General features: G+C 49.4%; 1 protein-coding gene across 7 annotated transcripts in view; it reads right to left on the bottom strand.

Annotated features, from left to right (window-relative positions):
* Nucleotides 1–2,533: 2,533 nt before the first annotated feature.
* The window catches only part of LOC119970193 (UDP-glucuronosyltransferase 2A1-like), a 119,324-nt gene continuing 94,714 nt past the window's right edge, over nt 2,534–27,143 (bottom strand). For 4 of the 7 annotated variants that reach the window (XM_038804426.1, XM_038804429.1, XM_038804428.1 and 1 more), the window contains exons 5-6: nt 19,369–19,588; nt 3,104–3,386 (exon numbers count right to left, since the gene is read on the bottom strand). In XM_038804426.1, coding sequence (XP_038660354.1) covers nt 3,104–3,386; nt 19,369–19,588 — 503 coding nt within the window. Of the gene's footprint in view, nt 3,387–19,368; nt 19,589–27,143 lie in introns of all 7 variants that reach the window. The other 3 variants (XM_038804431.1, XM_038804424.1, XM_038804430.1) reach the window with 1 other exon arrangement.

Here is a 27,143-nt window from a genome sequence, read left to right as displayed (position 1 = left end):
ACTGCTATCCATGTGCCTGTCGAAGAGTCGCTTAAATGTCCCTAATGACTCTGACTCCACCATCTCTGCTGGCAGTGCATTCCACACACCCACCACTCTCTGAGTAAAGAACCTACCTCTGACATCTCCCCTATACCTTCCTTCAGTCACCTTAAAATTATGTCCCCTCGTTCAGCCATTCCACCCTAGGGAAAAGTCTCTGGCTATCCACTCTATCCATGCCTCTCATCATCTTGTACACCTCTATCAAGTCACCTCTCTGCCTTCTTCGCTCCAGTGAGAAATGCCCTAGCTCCCTCAACCTTTCTTCATAAGACATGCCCGCCAAATGGTGCAGCAATCAGGATCCAAAATAATATACCATCCACTTGCAAGCGTCCTTTGAGGAATCGGCAAACCACCCTTTTTGGATTCCATGTCGTGTTTAAAAAATGTCTGCTTCTATTTTTTTAAATTTCTGTAGGAAAGGAGGAATGTGGATGAGGAATGACTGGATCTTTCCAGTCACTGGAAGGGAGATGTTAGGGGCTGGAGTTTGGCTACCAAGGCAGGTTGCTTGAATGGCGAAATGCCCCCCCACCCTTACCTTCCGGACTTAGTTAAACAAGTCTTAGTTCTTAGTTAAATAAATTATCGTTGTGATTTAACAGTGCCTTGTTGCTTGCCTTGCAATACAACAACCACCAAATGAGGAAACCCTGTCATCTGCAGCACACAGTTAGTTATTTGGCTGTGAAAACCTGAGCCAGGAGCAGATGTCATGACAGGTAGGGAACTAACCAAGATGGGACTTTTCTAATGAGAGACTAAGTGGGAGCCCTAATCTGGCAAATTCGGCACAACATTTTGATCTGTGACGATGCCAAGCTTACCATGTTATCAATATTTGAAGCATTAGTTGAAGCCCTATACACACACACACGACTGTGTGGCAAGATTCAACTCTAACTCAATCTATACGTTTGCAGATATGACCGTGGAGGGTTGTATCCCAAACAAAGCTGAATCAGACTACGGAAGGAGATAGAGCACTTGGTTGCATGGTGTACTGAAAACAACCTCTCTCTAAATGTTGGAAAGACCAAGGAACTGATCATTGACTTCAGGAAGTGTAGCATACTCCCCCCCCCCCCCCCGGGGTCTACATCAGTGGCTCCAAAGGTGAGATGATTGATAGGTTTAAGTTCCTGGGGGGGTCACCATCACTAACAGTGTGTCCTGGACCACTCACGTTGATGCAACAGTCAAGAAAGCCCAACAACGTCTCTACTTCCTAAGAAAGTTAAAGAAATTCAGCATCCACTCACACAAATTTCTACAGAAGTGCCATAGAGAGCATCCTGTCCGGCTGCATTACAGCTCGGGCAACTGCTCGGTCCAAGATCGCAAGAAATCACAGAGTGTGGTGAACTCAGCCCAACGCATCAAACAAGCTTGCCACCTCCACATTGATTCTGTATACACCTCCCGCTGCCTCAGGAAGGCAGACAGCATTATCAGAGACCCCTCCCACCCAGGCTTTGCCCTCTTCCAGACCCTTCCATCAGGCGGCAGGTACAGAAGTTTGAAGACCCGCACATCCAGACATAGGAACAGCTTCTTCCCCACAGCTGCCAGACAACACTATTCACGACGCCATATGCTGCTCTTGTTTGGCTCTTGTTTCGCACTGTAACCAATCACTGGCTGGGCTTTTCCCCTACCTGGCGGGGCAGGGGGGATCCCGGCGTGTTGGAGTGCCGTGAACCACTCCGGCGTCGGGCCGCCCCAAAGGTGCGAAAGTCTCCGCACCTTTAGGGGCCAAGCCCTCACATTGAGGGGCGAGGCCCGCGCCGGAGTGGTTCCCGCTCCGCCGGCTGGCATGAACAGCCTTTGGAGCTACGCCAGCCGGGGCCGAAAGGACTTCGCCGGCTGGCGTATGTCTGCGCATGCGCCGGAGCGTCAGCGGCTGATGACATCATCCCGACGCATGCGCTGGGGAGGGGGTCTCTTCCGCCTCCGCCATGGTAAAGACCATGGCGAAGGTGGAAGCAAAAGAGTGCCCCCACGGCACAGGCCCGCCCGCCGATCGGTGGGCCCCGATCGCAGGCAGGCCACCGTGGGGGCACCCCCCGGGGTCAGATCGCTCTGACCACCCCCGCCCCCCGGACCCCGGCGCCCACCCGTGCCGCCAATCCCGCCGGTAAAAGAGGTGGTTTAATCCACGCCGGCGGGAGAGACTAGTCAGCGGCGGGACTTTGGCCCATTGCCGCGGGGGGCCCGCCGATGGGCGCGGCGCGATTAACGCCCCCGCCGAATTTCGGGGGGGGGGGGGCGGAGAATTCGGGACACGGCGGGGGCGGGATTGACACCGGCCCCGGGCAATTCTCTGACCCGGCGGGGGGTCGGAGAATCCCGCCCATTATTTGTTGATGTACCATTGTCAATGTACTCTGTCGATTACTCTTTTGTCTACTATGTACGTACTCTGTACATTCCCTTGGCCGCAGAAAAATACTTTTCTGAATCAAATCAATCAATGAGGCACAAAGCGTACATCTTACATAATTCTTGCAAATAGCTTTGCCTCAATGTAGAGATACATTAATAAATGGACAGACATTTTCACATTGGTTTGTCTCCATAAATTGTCACACATATCCTGACTTGAACATGGATCATCCATTGCTTCATAGATGCTGGGTCAAAATCCTGAAATTTCCTGCCTAACAGCGATATCGGAATATCTTCACCATGCGATCTGCAGCAAGAAGGACCAGCAACACCTTTTCAAGGACAATGGAGGATAACCAATAAATTGCGAGACACCGACACCCCGAAAGTGAATATTTTAAAAAAGTATAAAGATACAACATTCTTCAAGCAGAACTTAGATTTTGAGAGATGCATTAATTGGCTGCAATGAAAGATTCAGCAAGGATTTGAAATCACACTTTTTGCAATAAACACAATAATGCATTCCAGTGAATTTTTTCCACACTCAATTTTGACAAAAGCATTAATTGGCTTGAGGCGCAGTGCAATTTTAAACTGCAACATTGGACGTTCCAAAGTAATCAAAATGGTGTTATAAATTTAAGGTAATCCTTTGCAATGCCGGCCGTTATTCAGTTTTGTTTTTCTTTCCCCTTGTACCTCTGCATCTTCTGCAGCAAAACATGCAACATTTTGTGAGAAGAAATACGACTGCTGCCACACAGGCACACAAGAATGCTATCACATCCAGGCAATGGTACTGGTACCAGGACAAGGAATGTGCTGCAGGGCGCAAATGTTGAGCTCCTCCATGGCGCATTACAAACTCAATCCAGAACACAGCTTGGTCCAATGAACTCATTGGCCGATCATGCTGAATTCGTGATAATCTCTCAGCATTTTCTTTGTACCTAAGGAAACAAAACAGTTTATTTCACAATCTTTCTTTATTTTGTCCCATTAAACTCCCAACACCACATGAATCTACAATAAACTTGCATCACATGTAGCACTTTTGACGTAATAACATTTCCCAAGGTGCTTCACATGAGAATAATCAGACACAGGGCTAAAGAAGGAAACATTTGAACAGGTGACAAAAGATTTGTTAAAAAGGTATGTTTTAAAGGAGGAAGTGTCCTATAGGAGGAGAATGAGTTGAAGGGCAAGGCCAGAGCTTAGGACCTAGAGAACTGAAGGCATAGCTGCCAATGGTGAGATGAAGCAATTCTGGGACACACAAGAGGCCAGAATTATGTTCCAGACAGGAGAGAGACATGCAACCTGTACTTAATTCCTTTCACCACCTGTCTGCAGACAGAATGTATTTTGAATTATTTTTAAAGTACGCGGTGGCGTGTTTCGCCAAACACTCAAGTTTTCAAAAAATAAATCTAGAATACCCTATTCATTTTTCCAATTAAGGGGCAATTTAGTGTGGCCAATCCACCTACCCTGCACATCTTTGGGATGTGGGGGCGAAACCCACACAAACACGGGGAGAATGTGCAAACTCCACACAGACAGTGACCCAGAGCCAGGATCGAACCTGGGACCTCGGCGCTGTGAGGCAGCAGTGCTAACCACTAAACACTCAAGTTTGTGTGATCCAATTTACTCTGTTATGATTAACTCAGAAAGTTAGTTTATTTGACATAAACACAATAGAAAAAGGAGTTTTACAACTACGGATAGAAACAGTACAAGAACCACAGAAATTAAGATTAGTATTTGTGATTTCCAGAGTTCGATCAGGAATTCTTTCACATATGAGTCTTACCACAATTTTCGTCAAGTGCACGGTCAATTCCAGCCGCACGTGCCCCGGTGTCACGGCACAAGTGAATTAATCAATAATTTGGCCCTTGGCTGCCCGATAATTACAGTCACCAGGTTGGTGAGTTTAAACACAGTTTGTTTAATTATAAGAATAATTATAATGAAACACACAGCAAATACAGTTGGTTAAGTATTAATAAGTACCTACCTCCTATTTTAACTCGCCTCCTCACCCTCTACACACACAGAAGGCAGACAAACACAGAGGGGTGAAAAAGGGAGGAAAACATAAGTGAAAGAGAAAAGAGTCTTTGCTTCAGATGATGGTTCTCAGCATGCTTTCTTCACAGTAAGCTTGTTGGTTACAGTCTATGTTTTGCAGCCTGTACTGACAATTTTCCTGGAGGGGCAGAGTTCCTGTTTCATCAATTTTTGCTTTTGTGGCCTGTCTTCAGGCCCTGTTTCATCAAGCCTTGTCTTCAGGAATCCAGCACCAACAGGCTCAATGGAGAGAGTTGGTTCATTTTGGAGAGAGCAATAGCCCTCACAGCAGGTTTTTTGTGAGAGAGTAGCTGGATATTTTTGAAGAGGCTTAGCTGGACAAAAATGGAGCAGGACCTTTTTTCTGAAGTCAAACTGAAACCAAGCTGAAAACCATGGGACTCTGAACCATCCCACTGGGATAAGATCCAATCACAACCTGTTACCGGGCAGAGCACAGCCTTTCAGACCAAATCAATTAAATCGAGTCCGAGCCAATCTCTATTCTGGTGCTGGTCAGTCTACGGCTCCAGTTGAACCAGCACAGACTAGCGCACTGATCTCTCCCACTGCTGAAATCCTCTGCTTGAATTAAAGGCACAGGCCACTTGCCTTAAAGACAGATGTCCAATAATCATCCATGAATCAAAAAGGTAATGGCAAAAATAAAAGAAAGAGGAAAGACTCTTACCGGAGTTCGACTTCAGCAGACTGAACACCAAACTTGTAGAATTTTTTTTAAATGAGTGCTGATACTACGAGGTACACAGAGACTGGGTCAGTTCTGCAGGTGCTGTAAGTTGTGCATGGAGGGCTGTTCCTTGGTGGATCAACAGTTGGATGTTAGAATGTTAGCAGATTACTTGTGGGGCTAAAGATTTAGGGTGGAATTTTCCCCCAAAATTGGAAAATAGCAGGTTCAGTCAGAAAACCAGAGTGTTTCCTGATGAGATCCTCCCAAGCTTTGCTTTTTTTTTTGAAGGGGGGCATGTTTTGCACTGTCATTGTGAGGGGCAGGGCCTAAACACGCCAACAAGCCAGGCTTCACAGACATCGGGGCTCCCTTTAAAAAGAGCACCCTGAACTCAAAGTGAAACTAAAGAACCTAAAGGAGGTGGATGAACTGCGGATCGGTGCTATGTCTTTTCATCCGACGTCATTTCGTCCAACGACACTTCGTCCACGTCTTTTGGTCCAACGTCTTTTTGTCCGCACGTCTTTTGGTCCAACGTCATTTTGTCCGATGATTTTTTTCGTCAAAGACTTTTTGTGACTTGTTACGTTTTTTTGTCGGATGATTTTTTTTGTCAAAGACTTTTTGTAACTTGACTTATATTGCCAGAGTTGATCTCTGCGTGGATTATTGAAATAGGGATTATATAAACAGAACATTTACTCAGTCTAAATTTGATGCGGCTCTGTAACTAGCAGTGGGGACATCACTGAAAACCGATGCTGCAATTTGTCATAATCACGCCATTCCTTGTGATACACCTTTCGTATGTGTTTTCTACAAGAGGGGTGTTTGCACTTTACCTAGCAGAGGGTTGAAATCTTATATTGAATAATGTATATTCCGATCATGTACGGATTGATTCAGATTTTGCTGTGTTAGTGTACTTACGGGAACCAAGTTCCTTCCGACAATCAGTTTAATATCTGCGAAACGCAAAGCTGTCATTTCACATTTTGCAAAGACCTTTGCATTAAAATATGCCAGGCGCCAGTGCCCCAAATGATGGATATATTTTAAAATGTCAATCACCGGAAAATCAAGTACACCCTGCATATGCCTCCCTTAATGAACTAACAGAAGTTCACAGGCGTGAGGTGACAACGCTCTGCATGTCCCTCGCAGATTTTTAAAAATAAATTAAATCGGCTACATTTTATGAAGTTTTGTGGGAAAGGGTTGGTCCCGTTGATCAGACATTGGCCTTTCACCTAAACGCAACCCCAGTGCTGTCAGATGTAATGAGCTTGTAAGGGGCCAGGCTAAAGAGAGTTTGGGCAGTCTCCATTCAGTATCCAGTTGGCACGGACGTGTACCACAAAACTGTCTCTAATTGGGCACTAATTGGCAGCTCATTCCGAGAAGCCATGAATTTTAGTGTGGGAAATGGAGAAACTAATCATCTTCGCGCAGCAGCACACGCTGTTGGAAGTGGAAGTGTTTGATGCTGACACCGGATGCCAAAAGCGAAAACAATTCAATCCCCAGCACAAACATGTATAAAACGAAAAGTAAGTTTTTGTCACCGGGTTTAGATTTAGGAATGTGCTTCGTAGTTACTAATTTAAATGGATTAGTCGTAGCTGACATTTATCGTTCAGAAATACTTTCTAGTTTCATGCACTTAACAGTCAAATAAGAGCAGGTAAAAATCACCAGGTAAGTCCAGCTAAATTTGTAATTGGATAATTGGACAAAAAGACGTTGGACCAAAAGACGTGCGGACAAAAAGACGTTGGACCAAAAGACGTGGACGAAGTGTCGTCGGACGAAGTGACGTCGGACGAAAAGACGCGACACGCTGCGGATCATCCCGGGAGGCAGAGGGGGTTATAGAGAAGAGTTACAGGGAGGTAGCCACACCCAAGGTACAGGAAAAGAGTAGCTGGGTTACAGTCCGGGGAAAGAAAACGAACGGGCAGACAGTCCAGGGCTTCCTCATGGCCGTTCCCCTTCAAAACATGTGTACCGTTTTGGATGCTGTTGGGGGGGGGGGGGGGGGGGAGATGATGACCTTCCGGGGGAAGGCCCGAACGGCCAGGTCTCTCGCACGGAGTCTGGCTCTGTGGCTCAGAAGGGAAGGGGGGAGAGTAGAAAAGCAATAGTGATAGGAGACTCAATCGTTAGGGGAATAGATAGGAGATTCTGTGGTCGCGAACGAGACTCCCGGAAGGTATGTTGCCTCCCGGATGCCGGGGCCAGGGATGTCTCTCGGATCGAGTCTACAGGATTCTTAAGGGGGAGGGGGAGCAACCAGAAGTCGTGGTGTACATAGGCACCAACAACATAGCTAAGAAAAGAGATGAGAATCTAAAAGGTGATTGTAGGGAGTTAGTTTGGAAGCTAAAGAGCAGGAGTAGCAGAGTAGTGATCTCAGGATTGTTACCGGTGCCACGTGCAAGTGAGGCAAGGAACAGAGAGCGAGTGCAGCTGAACACGTGGCTACAGGGCTGGTGCAGGAGGGAAGGCATCAGATATGTGGATCATTGGGATATCTTCTGGGAAAGGTGGGACCTGTACATGAAGGACGGATTGCACCTAAACTGGAGGGGCACCAATATCCTGGGTGGGAGGTTTGCTAGAGCTCTTCGGGAGGGTTTAAACTAGTTTGGCAGGGAGATGGGAACCAGAGCTATGGATCAGAGGATAGGGTAGTTGTTGAACAGGCAGAAATAGTATGCAGCAAGTCTGTGAGGAAGGATAGACAGTTGATAAGTCAAAGTTGCACTCGGTGGAATGGGGTAAAGAGTGTCTGTTTCAATGCAAGGAGTGTCAGGAATAAGGGAGATGAACTTAGAGCATGGATCAGTACTTGGAACTACGATATTGTGGCCATTACGGAGACATAGATTTCACAGGGGCAGGAATGGTTGTTAGATGTTCTGGGGTTCAGATGTTTTCAGAAGAATAGGGAGGGAGGTAAAAGAGGAGGGGGAGTGGCATTGTTGATTAGGGAGTGCACCACAGCTGCAGAAAAGGAGGTAGTTGAGGAGGGTTTGTCTACTAAGTCAGTATGGGTGGAAGTCAGAAACAAGAAAGGAGCAGTCACTTCATTGGGAGTTTTCTATAGACCCCCCAATAGCAGCAAAGAGATAGAGGAACAGATTGGGCAGCAGATCTTGGAAAAGTGCAGAAGTAACAGAGTTTCATCATGGGTGACTTCAACTTCCCTAATATTGACTGGAACCTCCTTAGTGCAAATGGTTGGGATGGAGCAGATTTTGTCAGGTGTACAGGAAGGATTCCTGACTCAATATGTAGATAGGCCGACTAGGGGGGAGGCCATATTGGACTTGGTGCTTGGCAACGAACCAGGCCAGGTGTCAGATGTCTCGGTGGGAGAGCATTTTGGTGACAGTGACCACAATTCCTTGACCTTTACCATAGTCATGGAGAGGGATCCGAACAGACAGTATGGGAAGGTATTTAATTGGGGGAGGGGAAATTATACTGCCATTAGACAGGAGCTGGGGAGCATAAAGTTGGAACAATTGTTCTTGGGGAAATGCTCAACAGTAATGTGGGGGTTTTTTAAGGAGCACTTGCTGCGAGTGCTGGATAGTTTTGTCCCACTGAGACAAGGAAGGAATGGTCAGGTGGAGGAGCCTTGGACGACAAGAGAAGTGGAGCTTCTAGTCAAGAGGAAGAAGGAAGCTTATGTAAGGTTGAGGAAGCAAGGATCTGACACGGCTCTAGAGGGTTACAAGGTAGCCAGGAAGGAACTCAAAAATAGACTGAGGAGAGCTAGAAGGGGGCTTAAAAAAGCCCTGGCGGGAAGGATTAGGGAAAACCCCAAGGCGTTCTACACTTATGTGAGAAATAGTGAGAGTAGGGCCGATCAGGGATAGTGAAGGGAACTTGTCCCTAGAGTCTGAGGAGATGGGGGAGGCCCTAAATAAATACTTTGCTTCAGTATTCACTAGAGAGAGGGACCTTGTTGCACATGAGAACAGTGTGAACCAGGTTAATAGACTTGAACAGGTTGATATTAAGAAGGAGGATGTGCTGTAAATTTTGAAAAGCATCAGGATAGATAAATCCCCTGGGCCTGACGGGATATACCCAAGGTTACTACGGAAAGCGAGGGAGGAGATTGCTACGCCATTGGCGATGATCTTTGCATCCTCACTCTCCACTGGAGTAGTACCGGATGATTGGAGAGAGGCGAATGTTGTTCCCCTGTTCAAGAAAGAGAACAGGGAAATCCCTGGGAATTACAGACCCATCAGTCTGATGTCTGTGGTGAGCAAATTATTGGAAAGGATTCTGAGAGATAGGATTTATGATTATTTAGAAAAACATAGTTTGATTAAAGATAGTCAGCATGGCTTTGTGAGGGGCAGGTCATGCCTCACAAGCCTCATTGAATTCTTCGAGGATGTGACGAGACACTTTGATGAAGGTCTGGCAGTGGATGTGGTGTCTATGGATTTCAGTAAGGCATTTGATAAAGTTCCCCATGGTAGGCTCATTCAGAAAGTTAGGGGGCATGGGATACAGGGAAATTTGGCTGTCTGGATACAGAATTGGCTGGCCAAAAGAAGACAGCGAGTGGTAGTGGATGGAAAGTATTCCGCCTGGAGGTCGGTGACCAGTGGTGTCCCACAAGGGTCTGTTCTGGGACCTCTGCTCTTTGTGGTTTTTATAAATGACTTGGATGAGGAAGTGGAAGGGTAGGTTAGTAAGTTTGCCGATGACACTAAGGTTTGGGGGAGTTGTAGATAGTGTTGAGGGTTGTTGCAGGTTACAACAGGATATTGACAGGGTGCAGAGCTGGGCTGAGAAGTGGCAGATGGAGTTCAAACTTGATAAAAGTGAAGTGATTCATTTTGGAAGGTCGAATTTGAATGCTGAATACAGGGTTAAAGGCAGGATTCTTGGAAGTGTGGAGGAACAGAGGGATCTTGGGGTCCATGTACATAGATCCCTCAAAGTTGCCACCCATGTTGATAGGGTTGTTAAGAAGGCATATGTTATGTTGGCTTTCATTAACAGGGGATTGAGTTTCAGAGCCGCAAAGGTTTGCTGCAGCTTTATAAAACCCTAGTTAGACCACACTTGGAATATTGTGTCCAGTTCTGGTCGCCTCATTATAGGAAGGATGTGGATGCTTCGGAGAGGGTACAGAGGAGATTTACCAGGATGCTGCCTGGACTGGAGGGCATGTCTTATGAAGAAAGGCTGAGGGAGCTAGGGCTTTTCTCACTAGAGCGAAGAAGCCAAAGAGATGACTTGACAGAGGTGTACAAGGTGATGAGAGGCATGGATAGAGTGGATAGCCAGATACTTTTCCCCAGGGTGGAAATGGCTGAACGAGGGGGACATAATTTTAAGGTGATTAGAGGAAGGTATAGGGGAGATGTCAGAGGTAGGTTCTTTACACAGAGAGTGGTGGGTGTGTGGAATGCACTGCCAGCGAAGGTGGTGGAGTCAGAGTCATTCGGGACATTTAAGCGACTCTTAGACAGGCACATGGACAACAGTTAATTGAAGGGGTGTAGGTTCGGTTGATCTTAGATTAGGATAAATGGTCGGCACAATATTGTGGGCTGAAGGGCCTGTACTGTGCTGTACTGTTCTATGTTCTATTTCCTTCGCTGCTCCCTCCTGTTTCTCCATTCTCACCCTGCTACTCTCTTGCTCCCAATGCTGCATCTCCGTATTCACTTCATTGCCTCCCCTCCTTTGTCTGCTTGCTCCGCTGCTCCCCCTAATCTATTTTGGCACTTACCCCCTCCCCTACCCACTTTGCCGCTTGCCCCTGCCCCCCCCCTCGCCCACTTTCCCCACTCTCATTGCCATTCCCTCCTGCTCCCCCTCACTGCAACTCTTCCTCCACTCTCTGTTATTCCCTCTTAATGGGGGCATGCTATTCTTTCATGATAACAGATCAATTCTCTGCAAAGTTTTTCCAGTCGATTTATTAGGATCCTGGGTATTACCCATAGGAGACTATCCATATAATGCAGGATTCACGATCGAGGGGCTGAATGGCCTACTCCTGTGCCTATTAAAATGTGTTTCAGCACCAGATCAAAGTTATATTCCTGAAGCTGCTGAAGCCTTGCATTGTTTTATAAGTGGCAGATTGGGGATCACAGCAACCTGTCTCTGCTTTTACGAAAGACACAAGTGTTCCCCATATAGAAATGCTGGAAAGAAGAAGAGTGAAGATATGTTTCACAAATGTCTGCACATGGGTGTGTTACACAACTTCGGCTGGTACATTTTTGATTCCCTTATTTATTTATTTACAAACTTACCTCCTTGCCCATTTTTGTTAGCTAATCTCTTCACTCATGATGAATGGTAGAGAAGACTTAATACCAAGCAATGGGTGGCTACGAAAGGGGCGCTTGGGTATTTGCAGGACTGGGCCAGTGGGTGACGGGATGAACATGCGTCTGTTAGATGGGTGCGCTGCTGAAACACTGAATTGCAGCATTATGAGGCTACGACAGGCAGCAATGCTGGGTTGTACCATGTTCCTCCTCCTCTGAAGAGGCTCTGTACTTTGTACCTCCTGCAGGCCCAAGAACTGCTGTCATGCAATGTTGTGGAGAACACAGCACACCGTGAGCATTCTGCAGCCCCAGGCTGCTGCACACACTAGATCGTTCAAGGGTCCGGAATCCCAACTTTAGCCTGCTGACAATCTGCTCGATGTCACATGGCTTTCATCATATCGCTCCTGGGCCTTATTGATTGTGTTCCTCAGGGATCATCAGCCATCGTTTAAATGGGGCTCCTCGTCTCCAAGTTGGCAGCCACAAGTAAGCTTCAATGTGCAGAGGGGTGGGGTGGGGGCAGGTGATCTGCGGATTGCCACTTTCCTGCAGTTGATGGTACCCTGCGCCTGTGGAATACCAGCCAGTGCTGCAAAACTAAATGCCAGTTCATTCTGACTGGCAAAATGTACATAATGGCCTGTCCTGGCATCTATGGCTTCAGTCATCTATTGAATTAATTTGTGTGCAGGCAACCAGGCGTTCCAGTCAACTTCTCCAGCAGAGTCCCTCAGGAAGTTGAGGGTAGCGGTGACTTTGGACAGCCACTGGTAGCATATCATTTATGACACTTTAGACACTTTACTGATCCAGTATAACTCCACTAACGTCAGTGATATCTATTCATTTTACTACAATTCCACAACTCTCAGAGACAGTCTATCAGTAAAGTTTTATCAGCCTCCGATATCTCAGTGACAACCTGTCACAGGCTGTGAACAAAAGAACCTTTCACACAATTAGACAAGGAAGCAACTGGACCATACAGATTTTTTCTAGCCATGTATTTTGCCCCTGCGTCCTCATGTTGTTTTCACTGGTGAATTCCAAGAAGCCTGGGAAAACCGTACATCCTCACCGAAACCCGCATTCAAGTCTCGTTTTTACTCAGCTATCGGCATTTTCAAATGAACAGCCCACCTTCCCCCAGATGGCTGCTTGCTTGCAGTTTAAAATTGCTGAGTGAAATATCGAGGTTGAGGTTTGCAGCTGGCTTCCAGATGCAGTGAATTCCACTGCATTCAACACCCACCTCCCAGCCCCCAGTCATCCCCCCATCCCTGCAAGCCGCACCATTCACACCCGTGCCCCACCCCTCACTCCGCCACCCCACCCCACACCTCCACCCCTCACACCCCACCCTCACATCAACGCCCCACCCCTCACTACCCCACCCCACCCCTCACACTACCGCCCCACTCCCCACCCCACCCCCCTGCTCTATCAGACCTCTCACACCCCCTGCCACAACCCCCCACCCCTCACATCAATGCCCCGCCCCTCACTCCCCCGCCCCACCCCTCACTCCCCTGCCCCACCCCTCACTCCCCTGCCCCAACCCTCACTCCCCCGCCCCACCCCTCACTCCCTCGCCTCACCCCTCACTCCCCCACCCCACCCCTCACTCCCCCACCCCACCCCTCACTCCCCCACCCCACCCCTCACATCACCGCCCCAACCCTCACTCCCCCACCCCACCCCTCACTCCCCCGCCCCAACCCTCACACTTCCACCCCTTACACCACCGCCCCATCTCACACCCTGCCCTACCAAACCTCGCACCCCCGCCCCAGCCCCCACCCACATCCCCGCCCCACCACTTACCCTCCCGCCCCACCCCTCAACCCCCACCCCACACTCTGCCCTACCAGACCTCTCATATCCCCTGCCCCAACTCCCACCCCACACCCCGCCCCACCACTCACCTCCCACCCACCCCCACACCCCACCCAAGCACCACTCATCCCCCACCCCACCCCTCACACCCCTTGGCCCACCCCACACCCTGCCCCACCACACCTCTCACACACCCCTGCCCCAACTCCCACCCCACACCCTCAACCCTGCCCCCCCCCCCCACCCCACCTCTCAAAACCACTCACAACTACAAGTACAAATTCCCCTTAATGTCTCCATTTAATGTTATGAGTTAACCTTTTTGGTTTAAACGCACTGAAATTTTTTTTTGACGTCTGCAAAACTTTAAAGAAAAAATTTCACAATCTTGGGGTGAGTGAGAGTAATTGTGGGGATGGTCCAGATCATGGGGAGTCTGGGACATGTGTGTGGGCACGTCAGGATCACAGGGGGTGAGGTTTTCCGGTCTCACTAAGGACGTTGTCGCGGACGGGATGGGAACATTTGGAGTGTAATTTTCCAGTCCCCCATGTAATGATACTGGGCTGTTGGCAAGACTGGAAAATCCAGGCCAGGGTCTGGATTGTAGGAGCCGAGTTGATTGATGGCCCAGCAGGGACCTGATCTCAGAATATGGGGGTTTTTATGGTGAACAGGGGATCCCAATCTTAGGGGAAGGGGGTGATTACATGGTGGTACAGGGATCCCAATTCCAGGGAAAGGTCCACTGGTGGTCTGGGCGTTGGGGTGGTTGGGGGGGGGGGGGGGGGGGGAGGAACGGAAATCAGATTAGGTTACTGAGTGAACGGAGTGAAAACACTCCTGCTCCCCCGACCCACAAGTTGTAAAGATTCATAGGTTCGGCTCCTCTTGCCTCCTGTAGGCTGTTTAAGACCAGGAAAAGCAGGTTGCTACTTAATAAAAATTAAATAACTACTAAAATTAAAGGCATGCAACCTCAATGTAATATTGTAATGAGCAACTCACTTCCTACCAGCGGGTTTGGGGTACAACCGTTGCCCATCTTTATTAAAACCAGATGGCACGAGTTCCATGCCTGTTCAATGCCGTTCTAGAATTTTTTTGCCATTTAACCTTCAACATGACTGGGAACCCGACTTCCTGTTGCGGCTATGCAGAGCTAAGCCGCACGTTCGGCAGCTCCCGCTAGAAACGGACTTTGGGGATCTTTTCAGAGCCCCCAGTGGCGCTTTATCGACGATTCCCGACGTGGGACGGGGTCTGCAGTAGATCCCCAGGGTTCTATGGTCCGGACCAGGAGTGGGGCGAGCAGAAAAGCGGTGGCAGCGCCTCTGGAAAAGCAGGGGAAGGAAAACAAAATGGCGGCCGGCGGAGCCCTCGAGGAGTGGAGGCAGTGGGCGCAGGAGCAGCAGAAGACTCTTCGGCGCTGCTTTCAGGAGCTTAAGGTGGAGCTGCTGGAGTCGCTGAAGGCTACCACCGGTAAGCTGCTGGAGACTCAGACAGCCCAGGGGGCCGCAATCCGGAAGCTGCAGCAGCAGGCCTCCGAAAGGGAGGATGAGGCCGCGGCCCTCGCGGGGAAGGTGGAGTTGCACGAGGAGCTCCATAAAAAGTGGCAGGAGCGGTTCGAGGAGCTGGACAACCGGTCGAGGCGGAATAATTTACGGATCCTGGGCCTCACGGAGGTGCTGGAGGGGTCGGACCTGGCGGCCTACGTGGTCGTTTTGTTGAACTCGCTGATGGGAGCTGGGTCCTTCCAGGGGCCCCTGGAGCTGGAGGGGGCCACAGAATACTGGCCAGGAGGCCCAAGCCGAATGAGCCGCCGCGGGCGGTGCTGGTGCGGTTCCACTGGTTCGTTGACCGGGAGTGCGTGCTTCGGTGGGCCAAGAAGGAGCGGAGCAGCAAGTGGGAGAACACGGTGGTGCGGATCTACCAGGACTGGAGTGCGGAGGTGGCTAAGCGGAGGGCCGGGTACAACCGGACGAAGGCGGTGCTCCACAGACAGAGTGTGAAGTTTGGCATGTTGCAGCCGGCGCGTCTGTGGGTCACCTACAAGGACCTCACCATTATTTTGAGTCCCTGGAGGAGGCGTGGGCCTTTGTGCAGGCCGAGAAATTGGACTCTAACTGAGGGTCAGGGTTGGGGGTTTTGTATGTAAATGTAACTGTGTCTATATTTTTTTGGAGGGGGGGTTCTGTTTCTTGCAGGATGTGTGTTGACTTTAGGGTGGGTGGGGCGATGTCTTTATGTCTTTTTGTATGGGTCTGGTGGACGGGTTCGGGCAGGGAGGTAAACTGGGAGTGCGGGGAGCTGGTGGTGGGGACTGGCAATGGGAGTTTCCCAAGAGGAGGCGGGGTTGGGCAGGGCGAAAGCGTGGGCTTTACTCTTATTTCTCACGCTGCGGGGTGATGGGGACGGGGTCGGGGCTGAGAAGCGCGGGCCTTTGCTGGTTTTTATTTTTCCGCGCAAGAGCCGGGGGGGGGGGGGGGGGGGGGGGGGGGGCCTGCTGATGGGCACGGAGGAGGAGGAGTAGGCCCACGTGGGGAGGGGTCGGAGGTGTGGCGGGAGTCACCGGGGTCAGCAGAAGTTAGCTGGCTCACGGGAGTGCTCTGGAGGGGGGAGGGGGGCGCGGCTACGAGGGGTCCTAGCCTTGGTTGGGGGGGGTACCGGGTTGCTGCTGAAATGGCAGGATGGAGCTGGAGTGTGCAGAGGTGCTTGGGGGGGGGGGGAAAGAGTTGCCGCAGTGGGGAACAGGCCGAGCGGGGGGGGGCTGGCCAGTGGCGGGCAGGGGATGGGTTATGGCTAGTCGGCAGGGGAGGGGGGCAGGGAGCCCTCTGATCCGGCTGATAACTTGGAATGTGAGGGGGCTGAACGGGCCGGTCAAGCGAGCCCGGGTGTTTACGCACTTGAAGGGGCTGAAGGCGGATGTGGCTATGCTCCAAGAGACGCACCTGAAGGTGGCGGACCAGGTTCGACTGAGGAAGGGCTGGGTAGGCCAGGTGTTTCATTCAGGGCTGGATGAGAAGAATCAGGGGGTGGCGATCCTGGTGGGAAAGAGGGTGTCGTTTCAGGCATCAAATGTGGTGGCTGACAGTGGCGGGAGGTATGTGATGGTGAGTGGTAAACTGCAGGGGGAGCGGGTGGTGCTGGTGAATGTTTTCGCGCCAAACTGGGACGATGCAGGGTTTATGCGGCACATGTTGGGCTGCATTCCGGATCTGGAGGCGGGGGGCCTGATCATGGGGGCGGACTTCAACACAGTGCTGGATCCCCCATTGGATCGATCCAGGTCCCGGACGGGGAGGAGGCCGGCGGCGGCTAAGGTGTTGAGGGGATTTATGGATCAGATGGTTTCGAGGGTGGAGGATGCCGAATACTCTGCCATAGCCATTTCGGATCATGCCCCGCACTGGGTGGACCTCAGGCTGGGGGAGGAGAGGGACCAGCGCCCGCTCTGGCGCTTGGAGATGGGGCTGCTGGCAGACGAGGAAGTGGGCGGGCGGGTTCGGGGGTGTATCAAGAGGTACCTTGAGGCCAACGATAACGGGGAGGTCCGAGTGGGGACGGTCTGGGAGGCATTGAAGGCGGTGATTAGAGGGGAGTTGATTTCCATCCGACAAGGGCCCCCTGCAGTGTGGGTCATATAGGCCGATCTCGCTGCTAAATGTAGACGCCAAGCTGTTGGCGAAGATCTTAGCTACAAGGATAGAGGATTGTGTGCCGGGGGTTATTCACGAGGACGAGACAGGGTTTGTGAAGGGAAGGCAGTTGAATACCAACATACAAAGGCTTCTGAATGTCATTATGATGCCGGCTGTGGAAGGGGAGGCGGAGATAGTGGTGGCATTAGACGCGGATAAGGCCTTTGATAGGGTTGAGTGGGGGTATCTGTGGGAGGTGTTGGAAAGGTTTGGCTTTGGGGACGGGTTTGTCCGTTGGGTGAGGCTGCTTTATGAGGCCCCAATGGCGAGTGTAGCCACGAATAGGAGAAGGTCGGAGTACTTTCGGCTGCACCGGGGGACGAGACAGGGGTGTCCCCTGTCCCCCTTGCTCTTTGCATTGGCAATTGAGCCCCTGGCCATGGCGTTGAGGGAGTCAGGGAACTGGAGGGGCCTGGTGCGGGGTGGGGAGGAGTATCGAGTGTCGTTTATGCGGACAACCTGCTGCTGTATGTGGCGGACCCGGTGGGGGGAATGCCGGAGGTGATGAGGATTCTCAGCAAATTTGGGGGCTTTTCTGGGTATAAACTCAACCTGGGTAAGGGCGAGCTGTTCGTCGTGCACCCTGGGGATCAAGAGGAGGGGATTGGTAGGCTCCCACTGAAGCAGGCAGGGAGGAGCTTTAAGTACCTGGGAGTCCACGTGGCTAGGAGCTGGGGGGCCCTGCACAAGCTTAACCGCACAAGGTTGGTGGAGCAAATGGAGGAGGAGTTTAAAAGGTGGGATATGTTACCGCTGTCGCTGGTGGGTAGGGTGCAGTCCGTCAAGATGACGGTGCTCCAGAGGTTCTTGCTCCTGTTCCAGTGCCTTCCCACTCTTACCCCGAAGGCCTTTTTTATGAGGGTTAACAGGAGTATCACGGGATTTGTATGGGCGCATGGGACTCCGAGGGTGAGAAGGGTGTTTTTGGAGCGGGGCAGGAATAGGGGGAGCTGGCGTTGCCCAACCTCTGTGGTAACTATTGGGCTGCCAACGCAGTGATGGTGCATAAGTGGCTAATGGACAGGGAAGGGGCAGCATGGAAGAGGATGGAGATGGCGTCCTGTGTGGACACGAGCCTGGAGGCGCTGGTAGCAGCGCCCTTGCCGCTCCCTCCAACGAGGTATACCACGAGCCCGGTGGTGGCGGCTACCCTCAAAATTGGGGGGCAATGGAGACGGCATAGGGGGGAGGTGAGGGGCTCGATGGAGTCCCCGATACGGGGGAACCACCGGTTTGTTCCAGGAAGCATCGATGGCAGGTTTCTGGGCTGGCACAGGGTAGGTATTAGGAGGTTGAGGGACCTGTTTGTGGATGGGAGGTTTGCGAGCCTGGGTGAGTTAGAGGGGAAGTTTGGGCTCCCCCGGGGAGGTACATGTTTAGGTACATGCAGGTTAGGGCGCTTGCCAGGCGGCAGGTGGAGGGGTTCCCTCTGTTGCCCCCACGTGGGGTACGGGACAGGGTGCTCTTTGTGGTGTGGGTTGGAGGAGGGAGGATTTTGGACGTATACCACGTAATGCAGGAGGTAGACGAGGCATCGGTGGAGGAGCTGAAGGGTAAATGGGAAGAGGAGCTGGGTGAGGAGGTTGAGGAGGGGATGTGGGCGGATGCCCTGGAAAGGGTGAATTCCTCCTCTTCTTGTGCGAGGCTTAGCCTCATACAGTTCAAGGTGCTGCATAGGGCTCCTATGACCGGGACGAGGATGAGCAGGTTCTTCGGGGGCGAAGACAGGTGTGCTAGGTGCTCGGGGAGCCCAGCGAACCATGCCCATATGTTCTGGGCATGCCCAGCGTTGGGGGGCTTTTGGAAGGGGGTGGCAAGCACGGTGTCGAAGGTGGTAGGATCCAGGGTTGAGCCAGGCTGGGGACTCGCGATATTTGGGGTAGCAGCAAAGCCGGGAGTGCAGGAGGCGAAAGAGGCCGGTGTTCTGGCCTTTGTGTCCCTAGTAGCCCAGCGGAGGATTTTGCTTCAGTGGAAGGATGCGAGGCCCCCAAGCGTGGAGGCCTGGGTCAATGACATGGCGGGGTTCATCAAGTTGGAGAGGGTGAAATTCGCCCTGAGAGGGTCGGTGCAAGGGTTCTTTAGGCGGTGGCAGCCTTTCCTGGAAATAGGCCTGCAGCAGCAGCAACCCGGGGTGGGGGGGGGGGGGGGGGGGGGGGGAGAGAGAAGAGAGAGAATTGTGTACATGGGTTTGTTGGATGTGAAAATTATTTTATAAAAAAAAAACATGGCTGGGAACCCAGCCTTTTTCAAGGAGTTCATGGTTCTGTTCTGCTTCCTTTGAAGAGTTTTCTCTTACCTTTTGTCATTGATCACCATGTTGAGGGCATCAACTAAATCCTGCGTATTGAACGTGAGAAAATCGAGGACCACAGCAGCTCCCTTTGCCTTCATGTGAACCATGTTATCAGGTTGATCCGCAAATAGAGGAATTCCGATCATGGGCACCCCATGGTAAATAGCTTCATATATCCCATTTGTACCACCATGAGTGATAAATACTCTCGTCTTGGGATGCCCTGCAATTATATTTTCAGAAAATAAAAATGATCAGTTGAGCCGTGGTTGTAACTAAGCTAAGGGGCAAAATCTAATGGCCGCGGCGCCAAGATCGTGGCAGGACGTGGCCAGTAAATCGCACGATAGGCCGCTCACGACGTTCAATCGCACACCACGTCTCGCAGGCTCTAACAGGATATCCTGAGACATCACAATCTGGATCCCGCCCACAATCCAGATCTAGCTAATCTGCATATTAAAATGCTGTTTCATTTTTGTTAAATCGTGCCCAAGATCCTGGGTGGCATTTTGCCCATGCTGGGATTGTAGTTGCCCTGCTCTTGTTAGGTAAGGTATGTGTGCTGTGTGGGGTGGGTTCAGAGGGTCTCTTTGGCAGTCCTGAGATCGGGGCAACATTTAGCAGAGCTCCTCAGTGTAGGAAATGGGATTAAGTGCGGTCTCGGTGGGGCATTCCCCGCTGAGGCTCCAAAATGAAACAGAGTCCCGTTAGATAGCGGGGTCTTTCTCAGCGTTGCGAGTGCCGGGAAACATCTGGCTGAATGCACTCGACACGGGGCTCTGTGTCATTTTCATTAAATCGCGCCCGAGATCTATGTCAAATGACTGATTATTCAAAATTCTAAGAGAAGAGATGGTATATATTAGAATATAATAAGGTTTGTGGCAGCTAAGTGGTAGCGCTTTGAATATCCAGTCATTTAACATAGATCTCAGGTGCGATTTAACGGAAATGACACCGACATCAGAAGGTTCTGATTTCAGGCCTCACTTCAGAGACTTGAGCACAAAATGGTGGCTGACACTCGAGTGCCACACTGAAGGAATGCTGCCCTGGTGGAGGTGCTGTCTTTTTCAGGACCATGTTAAACTGAGGCACCGTTCTCCCTCTCAGGTGGGAAAAAGATGTGATCGCTCCACTCCGAGCAGGGAGTTTGCTCCATTGTCCTGGCCAACATCTATTCTTCAATCAACATCACTATAGTCGATTACCAGGCAGCACGGTGGCGCAGTGGGTTAGCCCTGCAGCCTCACGGCGCCGAGGTCCCAGGTTCGATCCGGCTCTGGGTCACTGTCCGTGTGGAGTTTGCACATTCTCCCCGAGTCTGCGTGGGTTTCGCCGCTGCAACCCAAAGATGTGCAGGCTAGGTGGATTGGCCACGCTAAATTGCCCCTTAATTGGAAAAAATTAATTGGGTACTCTAAATTAATTTTTGAAAAAACTATAGCCGATTACCGATTGATATCTCAGAGCTGTTTGTGGGATTCAGCTGTGTACAAATCAGTTAGCACATTCCCTGCATGAAAAGAGCGAGCACACCTCAAAACCTGTAATTAATTACTTTCGATGTCGTATGGTTATGAAAGGTACAGAGGTGAGAGTTTTTTTATGAACACAGTCTGTTACGGATGTGAGGCCAGATCCGAACAGTGGCTAAGATACTGGAACTGAACTGCAACAATTTTTTATTTTTAACACTGTGCGGAAAGACCGATTAGCTCCAGGAGTGATTGCATGAGAAATAGAACTTGGTTATTTTTACAAACAAAACTCTATTAAAACAGACAAAAAACATTTAAACTTTAAAACTTGAAACCTAACAAGAGCAGCTTACATGTATCCCTTAACCCGAACACACAATTTCCCATTAATCAGAGAAATGAACATACAGCACTCAACTCCACTTATGCAGGCAGGCAAAAATGATATTTGCATTTACAGAACATATTCCTGCTATTAGTGCAGCTCCTTCAGACCCCTTTTTGGCCTTTTTGCCAGCTTTTCATGACTTCTCCCGATGGCTTTCCAAATCCTTCTGCCCCCACATGTTCAAACAGGATTCCTTTTCTCTATCTGCTATCCGCCCAGCCCTTTGAACTCATCATCACTATTTGGGCTTTTGATTGCCCACTCCCTTTTACACACAAGAACAGCTATGAATATGCAACTAATCTCCAATTTACGGACAAAGTAGGCGATCAGATTCTGCAATGGGCTAATGATTGGTCAGATCAGAGTGTCCCGGAGGACAATGGACCTTGAGAGAATCACCCCGGCTGAAAAGGGGTATCCTGTTTATTTCCATGAATGAGCTCAAGTCTGAATGGGACAATGTAACTCTCAGGTCAGGTGTAGGTGTATACCTCTGACTAAGTGCTTGCAGTTTTACCCTCAGTCTGTTAACCCCTAAATTGCCCACTACATCTTTGATCCAATTTCCTAACATCTCCCTATCATAACAAGTCAAACTGTATTCATCTGTTAGAGCTCCGTGAATATTACTTTCCAAACACTAGAAATTGCACATTTTCTGCTAGTACCAGGTTATTTATTCAATTTATGGGTATAAAAGATAATGGTTGAAAATATGTACCTGTGATTGACACCAATGGTTACTTGAACAACATATCTAGGGCAAAAAGATCATTAAGGCTGGCTGCATGACAGTGCAGATAAGGGAGCTTCTCCCTAGTCACAATTTGCACACACGTTTACATTTCTACTTTATACTTTCTATAAAAACTCGCACTTGCAAGGACTTTTTGTGTCTAATAACATTCCGTGCCATGTTGCCACACATGTTCACAACACAAATGAATCACTCGTTTGTTGCTTAACATTCCATAATTCAGTGTTGTGCAACTTATTAATTTAAAACAAGAACTACTTATTAAATTTGTGCATTTCTCATCTATTGACTTGTAACTCGGGGGCACCTAGGCACGCGGTGATGAATTTCAACATTTTACTTTTTCCACCCCAACCCCCCTTCAATCATAGAACCCCTACAGTGCATAATGCGGGCATTCAGCCCATTGAGTCTGAATCAACCCTCCGAAAGAACACCCTACAAATGACCACTCCCCTGTACAACCCACCCTGGACACTAAGGAGCAATTTAGCATGGTCAATCCACCTAACCCGCACATCACCTGAGGCCGGAATTGAACCTGGGTCCCTGGAGCTGAGAGGCAGCAGTGCTCACCACTGTGTCACCGTGTTGCTCTTCTTCTGCAAAATGGAGTATTGTTTCAAGAACAACAAAACTCTTCCTGTACTATTGTTAAAGGAGAACTAAGGATGGCATCATGCTTCAGTTGTGATTACATCAGGTTGATCAGTAAAGGGCATTTTAAATAGAAAGAAAGAAAAAGAGAAAGGAGTTATAAAGGACCTATCATATTATCAGTACGTTCCAAATTACTTAGTTGAGCACTTGAAACACCACAGCCTAGTGGGTTACGGACCAAGTGCTGGAAAATGGGATTAGAATCGATAGGTGTTTGATGGCTGGCACAGACCCGATGGGCTGAAGGGCCTCTTTCTGTGCCAATTAATCTTGAAGTGTTGTCACTGGTCACTGTAGGGAAACCTGACCGTCTATTTGTGCATAGTAAGCATCTACAAACAGTAATGAAAACATTGACTAGATAATGTGTTAGTGATGATGGCTAAATGATAATGGTTGATCAAGATGTCCTTCTCTTTGAATAGTGCCATGGAATCTTTACCTTCAGTTGAGAGAAGAGATTGGTTTAACAATTTCAATATTTGATTTTTTTAAATGTTTGGAGTACCCAATTGTTTTTTTCCAATTAAGGGACAATTTAGCGTGGCCAATCCACCCACCCTGCCCATCGTTTAGGGTTGTGGGGGTGAGACCAATGCATCACGGGGAGAATGTGCAAACGCCTCACGGAAAGTGACCCAGAGGCCATGATCGAACCCGGGGTCCTCAGCACCGTGAGGCAGCAGCGCTAACCACTGCGTCACCGTGCCACCCTTCAACATTTGATTTAACAGTAAGGCTTCACTTAAATTTGTGATTGTGTTTCTGAAAATGGCAATGTGAAGTGAAACACCTTTAAGTGAATCATGGGCTTCCATATGAATCAATGTTAAAACCGGAATGAGGTTCCTTCAGACTTTTTTCACCTGGAAAATAAATGTGTAAGTTGAAATATTGTAGCATACATGTACAGCACTGTGTATCGCTGGTTGAAATACCTTGTAAAACAAAATACATCACTAAATTTAAAATATATAAAACAAATTAAATTTGTTTTATAAATTGCAGTACAGTACCTGTTCTCACCTCAGTACACAGTATAGAATTGACCAGGGTTTTTCAAACTGCGGGTTGTGACCCGCAGGTGGGTCGCTGGGCGGGTCACAGAGTGATCGGTCGCAGCATTCCCGATCGGAAGGTGAAGCACCGAATGGCCACGACCGACTTTTATATTGAGAATGCCGGCCGTGACAGGTTTTTACATTAAGAATGTTGGCATGACCGGCTTTTAAATGGAATGATGCAGTCATCCAGCCAGAAATGGCGCCAGAGATCAGGTCACACGCCCAGCACGTGCACCGACGACACACGTCCTTTACATCCGTGCTTTTGGTGCAAAATCAAGGAGGAGAGATTGGATTGGATTTGTTTATTGTCACGTGTACCAAGGTACAGTGAAAAGTATTTTTCTGCGAGCAGCTCAACAGATCATTAAGTACATGTGTGATACAATGTAGGGAAGAATTCCCTACAATAAGTACAATGATTATTAAGATCATTAGTGGGCAGCACGGTAGCATGGTGGTTAGCATAAATGCTTCACAGCTCCAGGGTCCCAGGTTCGATTCCCGGCTGGGTCACTGTCTGTGCGGAGTCTGCACGTCCTCCCCGTGTGTGCGTGGGTTTCCTCCGGGTGCTCCGGTTTCCTCCCACAGTCCAAAGATGTGCGGGTTAGGTGGATTGGCCATGCTAAATTGCCCTTAGTGTCCTAAAAAGTAAGGTTAAGGGGGGGGGGGGGTTGTTGGGTTACGGGTATAGGGTGGATACGTGGGTTTGAGTAGGGTGATCATTGCTCGGCACAACATCGAGGGCCGAAGGGCCTGTTCTGTGCTGTACTGTTCTATGTTCTATGTACATGAAAATAAAAGGAAATAAAAGAAAATACATAATAGGGCAACTCAAGGTACACAATGCAACGAGATAACACCGGCATCGGGTGAAGCATACAGGGGTGTAGTGTTAAACATGTCAGTCCATAAGAGGGTCATTTAGGAGTCTGGTAACAGCGGGGAAGAAGGTGTTTTAACTCTGTTTGTGCGTGTTCTCAGACTTTTGTATCTTTTGCTTGATGGGAGAATTTGGAAGAGTGAGTAGGCCGGGTGGGAGGGGTCTTTGATTATTCTACCGGCTTCCCCCAGGCAGCGGAAGGTGTGGATGGAGTCAATGGATGGGAGGCAGGTTCGTGTGATGGGCTGGGCTGTGTTCACGACTCTCTGAAGTCTCTTGCGGTCTTGAGCCGTACAGTTGCCATACCAGGCTGTGATGCAGCCCGATAGGATGCTTTCTATGGTACATCTGTAAAAGTTGGTAAGGGTTAATGTGGACATGTCGAATTTCCTTAGTTTCCTGAGGAAGTATAGGCGCTGTTGTGCTTTCTTGGTGGTAACGTCAACGTGGGTGGACCAGGACAGAATTTTGGAGATATGTACGCCTAGGAATTTGAAACTGCTAACCATCTCCATCTCGGCCCTGTTGATGTGTACAGTACTTTGCTTCCTGAAGTCAATGACCAGCTCTTTAGTTTTGCTGGCATTGAGGGATAGATTGTTGTCGCTGCACCACTCCACTAGGTTCTCAATCTCCCTCCTGTATTCTGACTTGTCGTTATTCGAGATTGCTCCATTTTCTAGTAGCGAGCAAGCAAGGCAACAAGTGTGAAGATGGGTCATTTTGTAATAAGGAAGAGAGGGCCAGAGACACAAACAGACCAGGATCCCACAACTGAATCTGCTGGAGAGAACTGATCAGGAGAGTCCAGGGCAGGACAAAGCACTGCTAGACACTCTGTACAGAGCTCCAGGGCCTCTGTTGAAAAGCCAACAAAGAAAAAACTTAAATCGGTAACAAAGCAGAATAAAGATAATTTATTGAGTTACGGCTTTATTGAATTTCTCAATTTGTTAATTTTTTCAATTCTAAATGAACTGAACCTCAAATTCAAGGGAAGGATGATGATTGCTTTTGGCACTGTGAAGAAATAGATGCTTTCCAAAAGTAATTGAAAGTTTGGCAAGTGCGAATACAAAGCTAAAACTACTACATGTTCCCCACACTGCTACAACCCATCAAACAAAACAGTGTTAGTATGGAAACTGTCAACAGACTGGCATCTGGCTGCGCTGATCAACAGCTTCTGTTGCTACTTTCCAGAGGAAAGGTTTCACATTTTGAAAGAGAAGAGGTGGGCAAAAAGCCCTTTGAGTTTGAGACCCCAGAGTCAATTATTGGCTTACAGCTGACTCCAAATGAAGAGACTGAACTTCTGCGCCTCACCTGTGACAGCGCATTAAAAACACAGCATCAGTCGTTGAGGCTGTCAGCATTCTGGAGCAGTGTCTCCGAAGAGCATCCAGTGCTGAGTAAACCAAGCATTTTGTTGCTATTGCCCTTCATAACGAGGTTGGATTTTCACATGTTGGCACATCGGTTTCCCGGCTGCAAGGGATGCTGTCACTGGGAAATTCCGTTGACAACAGCGGGGTCGGTAGATGCCGTTGGCAGGCCATCTCTGCCACCGCAAAATACGCGGCGGGGTGGTTGGTAAATCCCATAGTTTGAGAAATACTGGAATAGACTAACCGGGCTCCATCCGGTGGCAAAAATGGAAGCAGCTTCCTGCACTGACCAATGTCTGCCACTAGATGGATACAGGATTTAATGTGACTTCAGGAGCACAGCCAAAGGCAGAAGAGCCAGTGAAGAACAGGTGCCGAGGACTCAGGTAAGAACAGAAGCTGTGAGGTAACTGGGGATAGTTGGAAAGTGGGGAGAGAGGGAAGGCCGGGAGGCTGAAGGGTGGGGCGGTGGGGGTGGGAGAGATGCAAGGCCGGGAGAGGGAAATGGGTGAGAGGGGAGGTAGGTGAAAGAGGCAAGGACAGGAGGGTGAAATCGGCAGGGTGTGGAGGCGCTGGCAAGGTGGGTGGAGGAGTCGGCAAAATGAGTGGGGAAAGAAGGAAGGCAGGAAGAGTTGGAAGAGCCAAGGCCAGGAGAGGAAAATCGGTCGGGTGGGTGGGTGAGGGAGGGGGGCGTTGGGGGATGTGAAGGGCAGGTGACAGAAGAGGAAGTCTGTGATAAGCAACGTTGAAGTGAAGATGACAACATTAAATGGTTAGATCGACACAACTTTAATCACGGTGTGGAGATGCCGGCGTTGGACTGAGTTGGGTGCAGTGAGAAATCTTACAACACCAGGTTAAAGTCCAACAGGTTTGTTTCGAAGCCGCTCCTTCATCAGGTTAATGGCATTAAAATGAAACAACATTAAGCTAGTCGTCTTTAATCAAGGATTTACCATACTGAATTAAAATGTCGATCCAGGTTACACGCTTAGCCCTCTGGAGAGAAACTAGAGAACCCATGCCCTTTCAACTCAGACACAAGAGACCACTGAGCTAAGGGCTGATGCCTCAAATGAACGGCTATCCAGAATTTAAAGTCATTATGAACAGTGCATCCTTCAATACACACATACATATCAAACATATTT

This window comes from Scyliorhinus canicula, chromosome 8, assembly GCF_902713615.1.
Source record: "Scyliorhinus canicula chromosome 8, sScyCan1.1, whole genome shotgun sequence".
Classification (NCBI taxonomy): domain Eukaryota; kingdom Metazoa; phylum Chordata; class Chondrichthyes; order Carcharhiniformes; family Scyliorhinidae; genus Scyliorhinus; species Scyliorhinus canicula.
The sequence above is the reverse complement of the archived record's forward strand: the minus strand, read 5'-3'. Positions and strand labels throughout refer to the sequence as shown.